The 19,182-nt window shown below is 43.8% G+C and overlaps 5 protein-coding genes across 5 annotated transcripts; 2 read left to right on the forward strand and 3 right to left on the reverse strand.

Moving 5' to 3' along the window:
- Nucleotides 1-1,087: 1,087 nt before the first annotated feature.
- O0I10_003682 (uncharacterized protein) lies at nt 1,088-2,904 on the forward strand (the record flags this gene model as incomplete). The annotated part of the gene is made up of 6 exons (XM_058483749.1): nt 1,088-1,096; nt 1,182-1,220; nt 1,281-1,816; nt 1,880-2,653; nt 2,720-2,821; nt 2,883-2,904. 6 exons carry the CDS (start codon nt 1,088-1,090, stop codon nt 2,902-2,904), a joined length of 1,482 nt encoding a protein of 493 aa, XP_058345547.1.
- A 1,908-nt stretch (nt 2,905-4,812) lies between these two features.
- On the forward strand, nt 4,813-7,602 carry O0I10_003683 (uncharacterized protein; the record flags this gene model as incomplete). Its single annotated transcript, XM_058483750.1, has 8 exons — nt 4,813-5,062; nt 5,137-5,652; nt 5,728-6,276; nt 6,346-6,383; nt 6,447-6,710; nt 6,773-6,811; nt 6,887-7,476; nt 7,539-7,602. The coding sequence occupies 8 exons, from the start codon at nt 4,813-4,815 to the stop codon at nt 7,600-7,602; spliced, it is 2,310 nt and encodes a 769-aa protein (XP_058345548.1).
- Nucleotides 7,603-7,886: 284 nt separating this feature from the next.
- On the reverse strand, nt 7,887-8,590 carry O0I10_003684 (uncharacterized protein; the record flags this gene model as incomplete). Its single annotated transcript, XM_058483751.1, has 2 exons — nt 7,887-8,255; nt 8,321-8,590. 2 exons carry the CDS (start codon nt 8,588-8,590, stop codon nt 7,887-7,889), a joined length of 639 nt encoding a protein of 212 aa, XP_058345549.1.
- Nucleotides 8,591-13,493: 4,903 nt separating this feature from the next.
- Nucleotides 13,494-14,275, reverse strand: O0I10_003685 (uncharacterized protein; the record flags this gene model as incomplete). Its single annotated transcript, XM_058483752.1, has 2 exons — nt 13,494-13,612; nt 13,741-14,275. 2 exons carry the CDS (start codon nt 14,273-14,275, stop codon nt 13,494-13,496), a joined length of 654 nt encoding a protein of 217 aa, XP_058345550.1.
- A 1,826-nt stretch (nt 14,276-16,101) lies between these two features.
- O0I10_003686 (uncharacterized protein) lies at nt 16,102-18,718 on the reverse strand (the record flags this gene model as incomplete). The annotated part of the gene is made up of 2 exons (XM_058483753.1): nt 16,102-18,548; nt 18,613-18,718. The coding sequence occupies 2 exons, from the start codon at nt 18,716-18,718 to the stop codon at nt 16,102-16,104; spliced, it is 2,553 nt and encodes an 850-aa protein (XP_058345551.1).
- Between the last annotated feature and the right edge of the window lie 464 nt (nt 18,719-19,182).

Consider the following 19,182-nt stretch of genomic DNA (forward strand, 5'->3'; position numbering starts at 1 on the left):
CAACAACAGCAATTCAAATGGTTTTTAACTCGCCAGGAGCTTTCTTAGTATTATATTCCAATATGGTCAATGCCATATATAGATTCAGTCGTTGCCATTGGTGACATTCATGTTGCCATGAGCCGTTGCCATAGCGAATGAGCATGTATGCCAAGATAGCAACACTTGGATTGGGCGGGGGTTGGGATGTTTCTAATGAAGGATGATGCCCCCTTTGCCTTTTATTCCGCCATGTGTTGAAATCCTACCTTCTTTTTTAAAGGACCTCCTATTAAATGTGGGCTGTGTTAATGCGAATCGTAGTTTTGGAAGCAGGTGATGTAAACAGAGAGATCAGAGTATTATTTCGCTTGCAAAGTAGACTGAATGCAATTCATCCACATACATGCATCTCGCATTTTCAATGTTAAATCAAGATATCATTTATCACATAGCAACAAGAGAAGAAGATAGGCGATGATGAGCTTATATGTTTTTGTCGCGGAGTGTCAGTTACCCTGGCAATAAAGTAAGCTTTATTCTTTGTTGGTGCAAATCAGCTACACTTTATGTATCATCAACACACGCTAATCACGATTCTTTGTCCCCCGCTCTTTTCTTTTTGGTCTCACAAACCGACTCGGCATCACTACATCATACACTACTTTTTCTTTTACACGCTCATACTCAACCCCTTCCGCCACTGTGTGTGAAAAAGAACCCCGCCCTGTGTGTGCCTTCTCTTTTCTTTCCTCTTGTTGCTCTTTAGCCTTCACAGTGCACACCTCCTCACAATCGCACTTCTCTTGTCCTTACTCTTTGCGTACGGCCATTCCCGTAAGTCCTTGTCGTCATCGTCTACGCGCTTGAACGCGCATTGTATCCACAATGACAGCATTGTCAAAGTCTGACACACTCTCTTTCTTTGTCCTCCGCCACCAGAGTCACCTAGTCTCGTTTATTTATTTATTTCCAGGGGACAATACTCGCTATTTCACTCGTAAGTTGACAGCAAGCAAGATACAGCTAAAAGAAACGTTTGTATAGTAAACTAATCAATGTTGTCATTTGTCTAGTCCATTGATATATCCATATTGTATTTGAAACGATGGTCAAGGTATGGCAGGAAATGAAAAGGGAACATGAAAACATGGGCATGGGTTATGTGTAACAGTGGATGTTGATATCTCTCTTTGGTTCAGCCTCGCCAATCACAACCTTCAAAGACATGGAACAGTAATGTAAGTATGCTATTTGGATGAGAGGGAAGAGGTGTATGTATCTAACCTCGATTTGAATAGACCATTAGCAGCAGCAGCAACAACGTACCAGAGAATAGCTTGCAATTCGAAGGTCCTTCTATCTTTAATGAACATGCGCCGGCGCATGAGGACTCTAGTTTACCACCTGACATGACCATTGCTCCCACTACGGTTGATGAATCACACGACCCTACCGCTACGAGTAGCAGCGTATTAGCCGTTCCCATGCTCCCTGGTGTATCCTTTGAACCTATTTACCGTCAACATCGAAGTGCATCGTTTTCAATGGGTGAGGATCCTGCTATTTTCGGTTACGACAAGGATGATGAGTATAGTGATGATGAATACCATGCTCAAAAGTACAAGACACCACTTGAGACAATGGCTGAGGAAGAGGATGACGAAGAAATCACCGAGGAAGAGATTGATTTTAAGCGAGTACGATCCATGTCATCTGGTTCAGCATTGGGTCGTTTATCATCATCACAACGAGGACATCTTTTTGAAAAGTACAAGCAACCATCATCCAGAAAACAACAACAACAGCCACCTGAGCCATCCTTGGCTGAAGATAGGTAAGATCAGGAGTGGATCATAAGGAAAGAAGGAAATGCTAAGTAAGCAAATGGGGTAAATAGCAACCATGATCAACAACAGCGACCAGATCCTGTACGCCAACTTGCCGAGCAATTGGAAGCTATGCAAGTGAGACAACAACAGCAGCAACAGCAACATGTAATGCACCCAACCGCATCACCAATGACGCATATGATCCCACCTTATCCTCATCACCCTCATCCTATGGCCCATCATCATCATCATCCTTCAGCTGAAATGTACATGGTTGCTGGTGGTGGCGGTGGTAGTAGTAGTGGCGTAAATACACCATCTTCACTTCCTCACACTCCTACGATGCCTCATTTTATCCCGCATGACAACAACACCACTGCGACAACGACTTCTTCAGATTTGGGCAAGGGTATCCCGTTACACAAGCTGCCTCATGGTGCATCGTTGTACATGGTTGAATTTAAAGCTGGTCGCACAGACTTTTTCTATTACAATGACACCAACAATGACACTATCCATTTGCATGATTTGGTCATTGTCGAAGCGGATCGTGGTAAAGATCTTGGAAAAGTGGCTATGGAACATCTTGAACCCGATCAAGTCTCACAAATGCATGCACAAAAGCAGCAACAGCAGCAACAACAGCAACAGCAACAGGATGAACACCATGAAACGGAGCCAACGGAGGTGCATGTCAAACGTATTTATCGGCAGGCATTGCCAGAAGAAGCGAGTGCATTGATCCTCAAAAGTCAAGATGAACAACGTGCATTGGCTGTGTGTCAACAAAAGACCAAGCAACGTAAATTGCCCATGGAAGTGGTGGATGCTGAATATCAATGGTAGGTTTCTTGAATGGGAGCAGGAGAATAGAAGGGTTCTTACACACATACACCATGTGCCCTTAGGGATCGTCGCAAGTTGACCTTTTATTTCATGGCTGATCGACGTATTGATTTCCGGGAATTGGTCCGAGAACTCTTCAAGATGTACAAGACGCGTATCTGGATGTAAGTTTGGGGTGCTCACAAACCTAAAAGTCGTTTATTTACAGGCTGTTTTTCGTTGTAGGTGCGCTGTCAATTCGGTGTAATGAGCCCATTGCACAATCACACAGCGTTCCTTTTTTAGTCTTTTCGGTTCTTTGTATCTAGTAGGCTTCCTTTTCTTTTTGTTCCTTTTTGCTTTTGTTCATTCTTCTTGTTTTTACCTTTTTGCGACGAGCCCTCTTGTCAACGATTCAGGGTTGTATACACACACTCTCTTGCACACTCATAAGCACGCACAACAACATCCTTTCAATCTCGTACATGTCACACTTTCACTCACACACACATCCGCCACATTCATTTATCGCAAGTCATTTACATAATGTCAACCAAAAAAATTCGCAATTTCGCATTCTATATTGCCTTGTGTGGGGGTTACATAATCATCTCGGGGAATGAGCAAGCATAGGATGATCCATTACTGCATCTACCTCGACATTGAGTGAATGCTATCCATATGCTTAACTTCGGCTCAAGTATGGATGTTAGATGCTATGTGATTGTGATCCCGTAACGTACACCTTCGAATGCTACAAGCTGTTTATAAGCGGTGCTGCGATCGTCGTTATAGTTTACGTAGCCCGATATCGATGCCTAGAAGTATGCGAGTAGCTATGTATCAACAACAAAGTGAGACCATCCCAACATCGAGGTACGCTTAAAAGAGACCAGGCAGCTATGTACGGAAATTTCCATTCTTTATATAAGAAGCAACACCTGATGCTATAATCACCACGTGACCCATTCTTGTCTTTGATTCCAATAGCATATTGAAGATGGATATGGTTTACGTGTATAAAGTTACCATGGGCCAAAATCTCAGTTGTTTTTCCTTTTCCTTTGAACGCGTCTATAAGTCTAGCCACCTTATCCAATTTTCACACCAATCAAACCCTATTTTCCGGAAGAACGATCGATGGAAGTCTGGGACGCCTTCTTGTAAATCCATCGTGCGCCACATGGGCATTCATAACAACATGTTGGTCATGCGTCTTTCTTTTTTACAAGTACTGTTTTTTTCTATGTGTATGTATGTGTGGCAATACACCGATACAACAAACATGCTATCCGGAATATTAATACATAATGTGAGAGTGTTGCTACCCTAGGTACTCATTATCGGATGATTTTGGGGGTATTGTGTATATCAATGATCGGCAGGTGGCGTGGATGTGGATTGTTTGCAGCATGTCAGGGAGTGATAGAATGAGAAGTTTGCTGGCTGTCAGCGCGATGACCCTTTGGAGCATTTAGCTGGGTTAACATGCCCTTATACAAGTTGCATAAATTGTTACGGTATGTTGCTAGGCATTCTTGTTGCTCCGATGTATATGGTTGGATGCAATCATTCGCTCGAGATTCAAAGGTGTTCATGTTTGCTATATTCGAGGAGGAGTTGATGGCTGTAAAAGATAGCGCTACTAGTGGTGGAGATGCCAATGTAGTGCTTTGTTGTTGATGCTGCTGGGCCATCCAATCCATGTCAGCGACTACACGCTCGTCGACGTCTTCTTTGGTTGTGTTGCTGCGCATCAAAGGTAGACAAGTAAAGAAAAAGGAGAAAGGAAAACCAAATTCCATAGCATGCCTTGAAAAGGCATTACTATATATCCGTGTGGTCACATGATCCTTAAGCGGGATGTCTTTGTGTACCTGAGAATGGAACAACCAATGTTTTTTACGCTGTTGCTATGTGTTTGTTGAAAAGGGATGTTTTCACATTGTTTTCTATCGTCAAACAACCGTTGCTCGGATTAGGGCTCATTGATGGAACAATCGGTACAGCTTCTCTTTTCTTTCATTCTTCTATTTTGATTGTTATCCACCCTTTCACTGATAAGCACCACATCGAGAATTTATTATTCAAAGATACATTTTGAGAACACACCCGCTAAGAATCAACACCACCACTACCCACCCCATTGCCACGACGAGAGCAATATAAGCCAAAGATGCCGTTATTGTGGGAGAATACATCGTCATCATCGTCCACTGATTATACCACTCGTATGATCGAGAGCGCGTGGCGGAGGATATTGGCCATTGCACAAAACCATTTGCATGAAGACCGACAGCAACCATCACCAGGTGATTCAAACTCTAACACACGACATGATTCGCAACGGTCATCACAAGAATTTTATGATCGAGAGCGCCGTATGGTTCATGCACTTGACACGTTGTTTCAGTTGGCATATGAAGGTTTATTGATTATGATGGGGGTCATTTATACACAAACAAGGTTTACTGACGACTCTATATTATATAACTTTTAGGCTCCGGGTATCTTGCCTTCATCTCGACCATTATATCCACACTTGATTCTGAGAGTCCAGTAGCCATGGCATTCTTGAGCCACATTATTGACCGAGCAGCATTACCATCACGTGAAACCATGGCATCAGTATCAAACGTCATTTTGGATCGACTCAACAAACCCAGCACGCGTCCTTTCTTTTCTCGTCGTACAACAGCTGCTTCAGATTGGAAACAACAATGTCCTCAATGTGGGTGCGATGCAGCGGGAAGTAGTAGTGAATCGTTACAACAACAGCAGCCATCCTCCTCCAACACTCCCAATGGGAAGCGTGCAATGGGACCCAGTGCAGTGTTGCGATTGAATGCGGCGTCATTGTGGTCATTGCTTGCAGAGAAATTCGCTGGTGATCTATGTCAAGAACTGTGGCATGAGCAAGTAGGCGACTTGTTGCTACATTTGCTAGCAGATACTGGGGAAGATCTTCGAGTAAGAACATTCGCATTGATTGCATTGGAAAAGTTTGCCTTGACAGGTAAGTGATCACATGTTTCAAATTGCCAAATTGAGCGTGTCCGATTCATGCAAACCATATTACACACATACACAGGGCCCGTCAAGAAGGCTATCCTAAAGCATCCATGCAATATTCGTGTCATTTTACGTGCCGTAGTACGGGAGTGTGAGTTGGCACATCAGCGTATTTATCTCAAGACACCCTATTATTACTATTCGCCATCAGCATTATCATCCTCATCCACGGCTACGACAGCAACAAACATGTCGGATGTTTCAACAAAGTCACCATTGCCATCACCCAGACAAAAGACAAAATCGTCTCCATGGAAACACAAAGATGGCATCAAGTCTCGTTTACACAATGCATGGCAAGATTGCAAAATCCATTGGGATCACCTAATCCACCGTAAAAGGCAGCACCAGCATCACGATGTCACATTGCAGCAGCAGCTAGACGATGAAAAGGACACATCTTCACTTGATCAGGATCCCATCAAACGTCGTGCAAGCCCTATTGAGTTTAGCAGCCTCAACAGCTTTGATACGGGGTTCATGCCACCGGAAGGTAAATTGCGTGATGAATGGACATTGTATGTTCAGCTCGCACACTGTGCTCGTTGGGCCCTCGACAATGTTTTTGGTAAGTGTCCTTGCACACATCTATATGCTGTATCTCTTTCTCATATTTATGCATGTGTGATGTTGATAGCCGATACCAGCACGAGTACCACTGATTCACCAACAAAGGTAAGCATGATTTGTAAAAAGTGGTAGACGTCATCTAATCCTTGCTCTCTCTCTCTCTATAAGCTTGCATGCTCCTGGGATTTGACTGGCTTGAATGTGATTATGAACACGTTTGATGCAACAGCACATTGGAAACTTGGTGGCAACGGGCTTGAGCTACGTAACGATCGACCTCATTTTGAATCGGTGCGAGCAACAGCATGTGTGAAACGAGGCAAATGGTACTATGAGACGTTGTTGCTCACAAATGGGATCATGCAACTTGGATGGGCCACGAGTCGATGTCGTTTCATACCCGAGGAAGGTTATGGTGTTGGTGATGATTGTGTAAGTAGTTTGTTTGTTGTATATGCATTGTTATCTATTATGCTAACAGCGCACATTTATAGAATGGGTTTGCATTTGACACGTATCGAACAGCTGTATGGGTAGGTTCATTGTTGATATAGAAAATAGGTGCATGTTTTTATTCACTATTGTGCGTGTGTGTGTGTGCTATGTAGGCGGATGGGGCAGCCGTTTATCCGCAAATGCGTAACAAGATCCAATGTCGTGCAGGAGATGTGCTTGGCAGTTTTCTCGATTTGGATAATGGCCTGTGCACGTATTTCATCAACGGGTGCGACCTCGGTTTGACGGTCGAGTTTGAACATCCTTCATCACGTCACCACCGTTTTGCCGGAAAGAGTATCGGTCTAGGATTGTATCCAGCAGTGAGTCTCACCACGCATCAACACATCTTGCTCAACTTTGGAGATCGTCCATGGATGTATCCACCACCGGTCTCTGTGAAATACAAGGGTGTCAGTGAAGCAGGTCGATTGGATGATGGATACAAGAATCGCATTCTTACCCACGTCCACAAAAAACATCAGCGTACAAGTGCAGGTGGTCGGTCAACAGATGCCTTGCTTATGAGCAATACTGAACACGATGATCATCAAGTGATGGCAAATTCAAGCAGCGATGATGAAGAATATGATTGGGATGGACCACTTTGCACTATTTGCTTTTCAGAGCCAAAGAATGTAGTTCTTTTGCCATGCAAGCATACTGGCTGGGGTCAACGATGTGCTGATGCACTTGACATGTGGTAAGTATTACTCACGATCATGTGTGATATCGAGCTCAATTCTCATTTGCTATTGTATGTAGTCCTTTATGTCGAGCTGATATTCAAGATCGTGTACGTACATCATCTCCTGTTATAAAGACATGAACACAGCCCCTACCATCTTGTATTATAGATCCCAACCCCTTCTTCTCCTATCCCATCCATTCATTCATCCCGCCTAAATTATATATAGTGATCGAAGCATAGCATTGTATCAATAATATCCTGAAGAAAAACCATCGCATCAATTCTATTGGGATCATTGTAGTGGTAGTAGTGGAGTTGTGGTGATGGTAACGAAATGAATAACCAAAAGAGGAGCAGATCAACAAAACTAGTAAAGAGTACAAAGTGCAAAAATGATGGTGGTAATAAGGGAGGTCATATAGTCAGGTTTGAAGAGGGCTGCTGTTGTTTGGTGGAGGAGGAGAAGGTGAAGTCGACTTGTTGCTGCCGATACGGAACATGCGACTGATACGAAAGAGGGATGATGATGAATGTGTGCTTGCTGATTTTAGAGCACGCTTGTAAGAATCAAGAAAAGCAATCTGCGGCTTATTGAAAGCGCCCCTGCGTTTTTCGCGGATATATTCAATGGCATCAAGCGGCTTCATGCCCATTTCAATGAGAGCAATCGCAACCAAGACAGGAGCTCTGCCAAGACCAGCTACGCAATGGACGGCAATGGTAGGTGTTGGATCTTGCTGCTTGGTCTTTTCAATCAATGTCAACCATTCACGCACAATCTGGGCTGGTGGCTATAGACAATGAAAATGCATAAGAAAGACCATCTTCTTTGTAATGGTTGCCATGGGATACATACCAATCCACCATCCTTGAAAGGCAAGTCAATCACTTGGATATTACGATCCATCAACCGATTGGCACTATACGTAGGCTGACAGCATCGTACCACCGCAGCAACCTGCAACCGGTCAAACTGCTCAATATAGAAATCGAGTGTGGACTCTGTCGGGCAATCGAGAATCAAGAATCGAAGCGATGAGTTTGGACAGTCAATGAGTGAGAGCATGCGGCCTAGTGGCGAGGATCCGTTGCGAGCTGTGAAACGCTTGTCGCTAATGTTGACCATTGTTATGTGGGGTAAAAGAGTTGTTGTTGTTGTTGGTGATGTGAGTATAGAGAGATGGGAAGACGAGATCAGGGAGAACAAGGCCCGTGAATAAAAAGAGAGAGGGGTGATGGGATATTCAACAAGAAGAATTTATGGAGAGATCTGCCGTCGTCGTACTGTGCCAGCAATAGGGTCGAAGATGTTTTGATCAAGGGTTGGATCAAAAGAAGGTGAAGGCATAAGTGGGTGGAAAAGGGAACAAGAAGATATGAAAGAAAAAGAAAGAGACGAGACGACTCAAAGAAAATTTTGCATGTCAGCGACCCAACCCACCACTTAACCACCACAACCGGATCAACTTGTTTTGGTTGGTTGCCCGTGCGATGCTCTCTCTTTTCGGATGCAGCACCATACTCAAATCCCATAAAAAGAGATAGAAAAGGGGTACACATGCAACCGCAGCGGCTGTGCGAGTCATCCCCGCCACACATACACACATACACATGCATTAATATGCAATAATAACTCATTCCACTACTACTACCCACCACTTCTCGCAGTATCATCTTTATTTTCCGAGAACAACTCGCCACCTAAAAAGTCCATTTGGGCCGCCACTTAACCCCTACCCAAAAGTAACCAGCCTAAATGCTCATTATCATCATGATCCCCCAGACAAACTGAAACTTGGTGGCGCCCTCAACAGAAAACGATAACGTTATTTATTGCCTCGCCTATTCACATGGTCTCACTTGTGCAAACAAGACGTATGGCATCATAATTTTGCTCCCGTGATAGGATGAGAAAAGGATTAGAGCGACATTTATTCTGTCACAAGTAATAGCTGGTGGTGCATTGTATTGACCATTTGCCTGGAATCCTCCTCGTGTACAAATATTCTCGCACTATATTACTTGTATTCCAGCTTTACACTACTCGACGTATAGCGGGCAATGATTTCCTTCGGATATAAAAGATCCTCTTTTTCTATTGGTGGTTGCCCAAACAAACTACCATAACGCTGATGACAATGATAATGAATGATCTTTACTCATAGCAACAACCCGGTTAGTGAAGAGTTGTACTATTGTGCTGTGCACATGCCGACAAGATGCGGCATTTTTCCTATTTGATGTCAGCGCCGTGCGCGCATTATGCACATATCTAGTTTACCACGGTGCATCTTTGGGCTTATCAGCTGGAAGGGAAAGGGTGTATGTAGGTCGTGGGGGGACCAAAGAGAGAAAGAAAGGGGGAAAGAACCAATGGCAGATTTCCGGATGATGCACATTGTATAATCAAACGTAAACATTTAGAGTATAATTCATTCCGTGATGACCACATGACGCAACTCAACATGGTTCCTTTTTAGCGGGGATCAGAGATGCATCACCACACAAGGGTCTTTTTCGCTACGTGCATCATTTTTCGCCTTTATCTCTGTATATGACCACACCTTCATGCTTGTACGTCATTTTCACACCCGTGTGTGCATATGATACCTCATTCATATACATTACCAAGGGACCCTATTGCTATCATTTCTCCTCCCAGATGGGGTCAATACGATGACTCATTACGACAACTGCGTCGTTTGTTGCTACGCCCATTAAGTCTGTAACGGATTCAATCCTTCTGTTGTGCGTTCCTTTTTCTACTGCCGTGGCACCGTGATACAAGACTATTTTTGAAAAAGCCTGTTTTTTATCATACTTGCGACAAGGCTACGTGTATCAAGTATTGTGTTTATCGTTTTCCCCATGTCCAAAATGGTCATTGCATCAGATGATATGCCATTATGGTAATGCTTTTGGCTGTGGCTGATGTACTGGGGATTGAGATATGGGACATCCAATGTCATTCTTGCGGATAGGAATTGGGATGTTGACCAGCGGTTGGTCGAGGAGCCAAACATGTGGATGAATACGGAAGAACTTATCCGGAGAGGCGATGGATGGATACCAGCTGCATTGTGTGGGTGTCAGCAGATGCGATAAGAGAAAATGAGAGAAAAACGTGGAGCGAATAATGTCAAGGGTGAATTTGTGCGCAACCTTTACACCAACATGGTCATCATCCATAATTTGCACACCCATCATGCTCATCGTCATAGCTAACCAAGACCATACATGATTGCTATAGATGGACAGCATAGCTCACATGACCTAAATTGTTATCGCTTGTGTCCTAGCCAACGTTAGATATCATCACCTGGTCCAAAATGAGCGTTTAGGTACTCTCTTATGCAATAACAACAGCACATCAAATTATGATCTACATGACATGATAAAAAGACATACATACAAATGACCCAGATACCTTATAATGTGCATTGACATGGAGCGTAAAGGGCTTAAGGGAGACGTTGGCATTGATCACCGGCTTAGTCGTGGGAAGTCTCTCGGTGCTTTACATAACTTGGATACGGTGAAGTATGTCAAGCTACCCAAAAACAAATGGAAGCGGTAAAAGCTATGCGTATCTTAAGGATAGACACCTCGATTTATGTTGAGGACGCTGTCGCTTGCCTCTTACAACATACCCCGCTTAACATAGTCGATGCATTGTGGTATACATATCCGTGGTCCTAATACCTGTCAACAACAACTACACGTTTGCATGAACGAAGCGTATGAATACAAATGACGGCAACATGAGCATCTTGAAAAGCATTCACCTGGAAATCACTCCTTTGCATTTAGTCTTCTATATTTGTGGTGCCAACGTTGAGGATTATCGCACAATGAGGATCATCCTTCAAAGCTTGATACGCTTTATGAAGGATTGTTCTGCTGGACTCAATGCTAATGCAAAGATAAAAGGGCAGGAAACATAGTAGGAACGAGGTCAAATAAGATACAATGGAAAGGGGGCTGTCGGGAGGATATACATCGTTAGGCTCAAAACCTCGTCGCTGATCTTTGATATTGCACACCACACGTTACATCCTTGATTTACGGCACTCGATGCGTGGTACTACAAGTACGATTGCTTAACGTTTATCGGGACTTTACATAGGAGAGAATAAAACAATGGTAGAGGAGAAAAGGAAACGTGCCCTTGCATATGGAGCCGACAATCACCTGATCGACGATCGTTTCCAAGTATGTAGGCACTTAAGTATACATACCCATCCCCAAGCTATTGCACAACACAAAAGCTCAAAATGTCATATAATGATCGTGAGAACTGAAATGCATCATGATCCGCCTCTATGATGTGTCATCACGTTATCGCTCTCAGGATTCAAGCTACTTACTCACGAATTTACAGTAGCACGATCATTGATAGCCTTAATCCGTGGAGCTGCTGTGGAGCTTTAAGCCACGCTGATAGGGGTGTTATTTGGCAGAGATCCCTTTCCCACATACACGACAACAAGGATCAGCTCGTTAAGGTTACACGCGTGTTAGCAACCGAGAATTTGGATGTTCATGTTGTTGAAAATATCAACAGGCAATGCGTAGGGAGTTAGAGAGGGAAAAAAGTCAACTACAAGTAAAAAAGGGGTTGCCAATAGAGAGAGGTTGATGGCATTGTTGTTGTGCTTATCATGTCATTGGTCATTTTCTCTTGTCAACAAGGTACATCATGTATGTACAAGTCCAGGTCATGGGCCAAGTTTGTCAATCATGTAATACCATGGCCGTATTGTTTGAGGAGTTGTTTGATTTACTAGACCAGCTATTGCGATAGGACCATCAGGAGCCATGGATGGCACAAGAGGTAACGATACATGCGTGTGCAAATGTACGGCGCGTCTCACTCCATACCGATGATTTTCATCGATTATTGCCATGTTCAGTAATCATCAACATTTGCCGTGTGATCTCCCGCACATGGATCAAGACACAACAACGACACCCCTGATATGACTCCACGCCTGGTTGCTGTAAATGTCATCTACCCATTGATTTGGGGTGCTAAACAAATGTCTCAACAAGGCAGTCATTCACGCTGATTCCGTATACGATGAAAAGGCTCATTAATTGTGATATGCAGGGATTTTACAAGCCAAGATGAAAAGATCATCGCTCGTTAATGTTAATGGATGTCTTACCAGCAGCAGCAGCAGCTCCTCCTACCCAACTCATTCTCACTCCTGCTAATAAAGATGATAATTCAACCCCATGAATATGAAGTTTGGTTCCACATAGTCGGCTTTTTTATTTGTTGCCTTTCAAAGAATAGAAATGAAAGAGCACAAGCGGCTCACGCTTTGTCGTAGTACAGTGTTGGGTGTGCTGAACATCTTGGTTCATTTCCCCAACCCCCTCTTTATTCGGAGGTACTAGTAAGTTTATCAAAACAAATGCACGTCCACTGTTGGATGCATGCCAATCACCTTGATTCCCGAGTCGGGGTGTCATTCAACGTCAACTTGGTCCCCCCTTGTTTTCTCTACCTGCTTCCAAGATACCCCAATCCTTCATGATGTGTTGCATGCTGGGATCACGTACATGTATATGTAATAAAGACTATATTTATATTTACTAAATACTATACCAGGGAAGAACCACAGAGGAGAGAGTGTGTGAGCGCAAAAAGAAGGCATCCAATAAGCTAATTATGATACAGAGAAGAAGAAAGGCAACGTGGGAGGGGGATAGTGGGATTGTGGAAAGAGAGCGAGTGATTGAGATGGGACATCAGGGGATGAACGAAAGAAAAAACTATGATAGATGAAGATAAAAGGAATAAACGTAATCATAAAGGAAATAAACGAAACACTCTTTGTTGGAGATTAACCTTTGTCAACCCTTGCCTTGCTCTTTCTCGCTCTTTCTTCTCACAAAAAAGGCGGGGAAAGGAGTTGAGATGAGATAGAACGAGAGAGAATAAGGAACACGGGATGAAGATATATATCGATGGACTATTGTAGCATAGAAGACGATGGTGAAATTGGAGTTGTCGTGATGAATCATGCTTCACGGGGTTGTTGTGTTGGTTGTTGTTTCTTTTTTCTGCGACCAGGATGAGCAGCACCTTCAACAATACGACGTACGAGTACAAAGACGCCTTCAGACGAGACGACAATGTCTAAAAGACCAGTAAGCATGTATTACAATCATCACGTATGCACACAACCCTTTCTCCCTTTTATCTTTTGCCGCCTGTGTATGTGCACACATACAGCAAACACGTTCTCATCCCTTTGTAAAACTTACTTTGCACCATATCAGCCATACAATATCCTCCCAAATTGGCCTGCCAGAAGTAAAAGTCAGCGATAACGTTGCCGGTTTGATAGTGGTTTTCGAGATCTCGTTGATGCTTAAGAGTGAGTGGATGGAAATCCTGTTCCTTCATAACACCCCACTCGGCATGGTATTGTTTGTTTGGATCAGCTCCAGCTACATTGAGTGATGTGTTGCTGGTTGAGGATGATGACCCATTTGGATTAGCTGGTTTGGTAGTCGTCGATGATGACGATGATGTAGTGGTAGCTGTTGTGGTAGTAGGAGTAGTAGGAGTAGGTGCACCACCTGTGGCAGCAATTGATGGATCCATATTCCAGGATGATGGTGGTGGAGGATGATGTTGTGATGGTGGTGGATTGGCTGTGGGTGAAGAAGTTGAAGAAAGAAGCGGTGGATGAAGGAGTCCATACGACATCATGTGGTTGGGACCAGTGGCTGCTGTTGCTGTTGCTGTATTTTGATCTTCAGGACGATATGCCATAGCAGTGGTGTGTTGTGACATAAAAGAAAGAAAGAAAGAAAGAGAAGGAATGAAAAGGGGGGTGGGTGAATAAGCCGGGTATTTAAAGTTTCGTGCGTGTATATATGTGGTCTCTTTTTTGTCATAATAGTTTGTTCATTCACCCTATCAATCGCTCTCTCGCTCTCACTCGCTCACACTCCCTCTACTCATGCACAGTATAAACAGTGCGCTGTGCGTCAAATGTTTCCGGCGGTGGAAGTGTGCCTGAAATGATCGAGTCGTGTAACCTGTAGAGAGAGATCGTCAGTTTAAAGTGAAGCTCAGCCATATTTGGGGGTCGGGGGTTGGAGAAAGTAAAAGAATGATGAGCGTAAAAATGAATGTGTATTGATAAATAGGTATGTTTGTCAAAGAATGGGCGTCCATTCGTCATCATTGCTTGTGCGTATTGCAAGGTGTGGATGATTGTTACTAGAACAGGGAGTGTAATTGCTGAAAATGTGTCTTGCTGAGTATGGGGTATGTGCCTCGCTTAGGTTTTCTCACTCTTTTCTATACGCCCAATGCACCCCTGAAGCGATAAACGTGCAGCATCACCCACAACAGCAACTATCATGGGGGAAAGGGGTACCTGGGGCCCATAGCAAATTCACCGTTTCGTTGCTATGATACCAATAACAAAAAGAACAAAGAAATCATATTTTATTATGCATCATGATCCAAAACAAGGCCTTCTTGTTACACCCTGCAAGGTTTCGCCAAGCAAATCTTAAACTTGTTCGGCAAAAAAAGGCGTCAAGGTAGACCGATCTACATGCCGTCAATAGATTTCATGCTGACAACAAATATGGGGTAAAGTGTGATTGCATAAAAAAATGCGTGCTTGTACGTCGACAAAAATGTACACACCCAAACAACACGTATGGATGAATGAATGAACGTGTGATAATCTTTATAGTCTCCCCTCAGTAACATGATCCGGTAGGTGGAACGTGCGGTGTGTGAGTGAGAGTAAAGTGTAATACCCACGACGCGGAACGTGCGACCACATTGCACTGCATGATGAAGTGAGACCTTGTGCTCCCATATTTAACTCAGTGTCAAAAAGGACAGTGCTTGACAGGTTAGAAAAGGCATAAACCTTGTTTTTATCTTCTGTGTTCAAGGGTGGTTTGTGTGCCGTGTATGTTGCTTCCCTACTAAATCGGGCCCAATGTTCTTTATGTTTGGTTCATGACAAGCCCAGGCCACCATCATCCAAAAGGTGAGTTTGTGGTAAACATAGATATATGCGGTGTAGCAAAGAAAACAAGCACAGCTGTACACAACCAGGAATACGTATACGCTAATATACCTTGTCATGGGGGATCACTGTTTGTCTAAAAAGGGATCACGTCACGCAAAAAAAACGACAACGGCAGGAAGGGGTGTCCTTGGTCAAGGAATAAAAACGTATGTACCTCACCCTATCTTGGTAATTAACGTGCACTTGACTAATCCCCATCATTGTATGTGTCCTTGCTCTTGCTATTGGCTGCTTGTTCAAATTAATAAGAGAAGAAGATGAGTGCTTGCTCTTCTTTTCTCCCAAAGCAACTAGCGCCCTTTCGAAAACAACAGGAGCAAAATAAGGGTTGATGGGGGTCCGAGTTGGATTGAATTCAAGGGTGCATCTAGAAACATGCCGAATTGCTAAGATGACCCTACACTTGAGAGTCTGTAATTGTACAACGTATCTCAATACTGCGTAATCATTCATGCTTCAGCAAAGAGGCGATGTTTATTGGGAATGAGGATTGATAGAATGCAAATGATGACATGTTGTATATGTATGTTTTATGATGATGCGTATAGGTGTCTATGGTTTAAGAGCACAAGTGATTGAGGATAGCGAGACACGTGAGAATGAGTGCTGCCTTGAAACGTAAATCCTGCCATATCAATGTCCACCTTGAGATTGTTGGTTTCTCATGCCATACAGCCTGGTCGTTGTCATCATCATCGTCATCGTCATCCGAGGATGGTGTTGAAGAGGTTGGAAGTAATGGTACATGTTGATAATTGGAAGAGCGGTGTTGTTGATCAGTTGTAGCGGAAGCGGATGATGATGTTGATGATGCACAGATCCACTGAGAAATATCGCTTGTGGTCCGATTGAGATGGTAACACACGAGAATAAACACCACGCTGGATACTGCAAGGTTGATCCACCATCCCATGGTGCCATGCTTCACCCAAGAAGGATTCGTTAATACCACCAACAGCCCCTTGGTATCAGCTGCAAGCCACATGTGGAATTGTCCAATGTAGGTCTCCAGGGAACACTTGCCAACAAACTCAAAAAGACCCAATGTCGTATTACGCAACCGCTTCGTTGCATTGCGCAACACAATAAAGGCGATGATAGGAATCCATGACAAGTAAGGATGATAAGATGTATACGCCTGCTTGCTAGGAAGTGATCGTTCAAAGTAAAAATACCACGTCAAGGCTGCAATCGATATTACGGCGGCTGCCACCTTCACCAGGAGCCAAGCTTGATGTTGCACACGTTCGATGCGATCGGACAAATGAATGACACCATATGCAAAGAGCATGCCAATATACACAATCCAAGCATCCAAGGCCATACGGAATCGCCACATATCCACATCCCAATGGACATTGAATACCACTTCCAATAAAGAGAACACAGCTTCCAATACGCCATCAGCATGGATCAATACGCCTGTCAGCAAGCCCATAACAACGATCTTGCCAAGTAAAAACCAAGGTTTGCTTTGGTTGTGTGTATGGCCCACAAACATGGTCACCCAAATGACACCGAACCAGAATGTGACGAGAGGAGTGAAGTAGTAGCTCAGGTAATCGGTATCCATCACGTACACCAGCACCACGGTCAAGAGATTGAGACGCAACAAGATACTAAATACACGCGCAAATCCAAAGTCGCCTTTCTTGTAAAAGAAGCTGAAATGACCATAGCCTGTTTGGAACAAATAGGCCGCCACTAGCACGCGCATGATATTGTAGATAGCAGGAACATCGATTGCATCCATAAAATGATACACCAGGATAATGATTTGCATCCATCCTTTCCATTCATCCGTTTGTGCTCGATTCAAAAAGCCTTGGTCGTCTTGATCTTTGGTGCGAAGCGTTAAAATAGCACCAACAAGCGGAATCACCAGCAACCAGCCGAAAATTGAAGCATCAAATAACTTGAACACCTTGCCGAAAAGATGGGTGCGATCACCAATGTACATGTATACGACACCAAGCCCGAAAATGAATAGCGAGGCCAACACCTCCATCGAAGGCAAGAAAAGACACATTGAAGCGATACGATGGCAATATCCATTGGGCGATGTGTAATTGAGAAGAACATAGCCGATAGGGACGCGTATCAAAAAGAAGACAAGAAGCATGATTTGGAGCCATGAAGGAGTTGGGTATCTCGTACAGCACGTTGTGTCGAATGGAAAGTGTTTGGGCAGCTCATTGTTGCATCGATAATTCAATGCCAGCGAGGCCTGAATTGAGGTAACACCTGAAAGATAATGTAATCCATCCTCAGTCATGTTGGTGGTGCTTGATCCAACCGTATTCCAAACGTAAGGTATCACAAAAGGTGTCTTTGGCATCAATGTTTGTTCACGTCCTCGAAGATAGGTGTTCATGCGATGGATCTTGTCGGCTGTAATTGTGTCACCACGCTCGGGACTCAACAAGTCGTACTGTGGAACTTCGACAGGTGATAGCATCACTGCATCAGCAACATGGCTCGCCTTTTCCACAGCATCCATGACGTGATCCACGGCCACCTTCCAATCGTCAAAGTATCGATCACCGAGATTCTTCATATACCAAGGACCGCTGCCGATAATCAATAGACTAGCTCGGCGACGACGATCATCATCAACAACATCAACATCATCTTCATCCTCATCTTCGCTGAATACGCCACGATCTTTGTTGAGCATCTCCAATGTACGTGATTGATTCAAGTATGGATCCCACCATAGCTCAATGGACATGCCGTACTTTTCAGAAGAGTACATCCTATCTGAATGCTTGGAAGGGCCTGATCGCTTCAATTTCATATCGGGTATAAAGGATGTCATGGCCGTGAATTGCTCTCGCATGATGGAGTCGCCAATGTATAGCACCCTTGAATGATTGAGGCACTTTGACATTTCATGTGGTGTATAATCGTGTGGCATGCATCCTGAGGGTTGCCACGTGGTATAATTGTCGCCAACCCACCATCCATCGTTTAGCATGCCATTGCATCGTGTACTATCCTGAGGAACTATTGCATGAACACAAGCATAAGTATTACGTTTGTTTGATAGCTCAATGGCGATGCTGTTTACCTGTAATGTATCTCACAAGTGATAGCAGCAGTACAAGAAAGAGAGTGAAGGTGGCGCCGATATGGACAATGGTGGCACGAGTAGAAGGACTGACATTGGCACCCATTTCAAAGGAATGGGGGGATAGATTGGAATGAAGGAATGAGACAATGGGAAGGAGGAGGAGGAGGAGGAGAAAGGAACAAGGTACGTTCGATAGTTGTGAGCGCGCCAGAAAAAATGCATGTGTGGGATGTTTCTTTGTGTGCCTGCCACTAAACCAGATCTGTCATGTCAATTTCCAAGTGATACCACCATCCTCATCTTCCGACACGCAGATCCTTTTACTTCTTATCCACATGGGGTTTAGTTGCCCTGTTCTCCTCCCTATTTTTGGTTCCTTGTTGCTCATTTCCATGCTGCTATGGTAGTTATGGCTTGAATAAACCTGGTAACAACATCTTGGACTAAAGAATGAGACATTCACACATTTACAATGGACACATTCACATGATGTAATTGGTTACAGCAACCATTTTAATTCCCAATTGATGATTCGTTTATGGATTCCCGCTTGATCTCCCTTGTTCC

Source organism: Lichtheimia ornata, assembly GCF_029851405.1.
Source record: "Lichtheimia ornata isolate CBS 291.66 chromosome Unknown scaffold00012, whole genome shotgun sequence".
NCBI lineage: Eukaryota > Fungi > Mucoromycota > Mucoromycetes > Mucorales > Lichtheimiaceae > Lichtheimia > Lichtheimia ornata.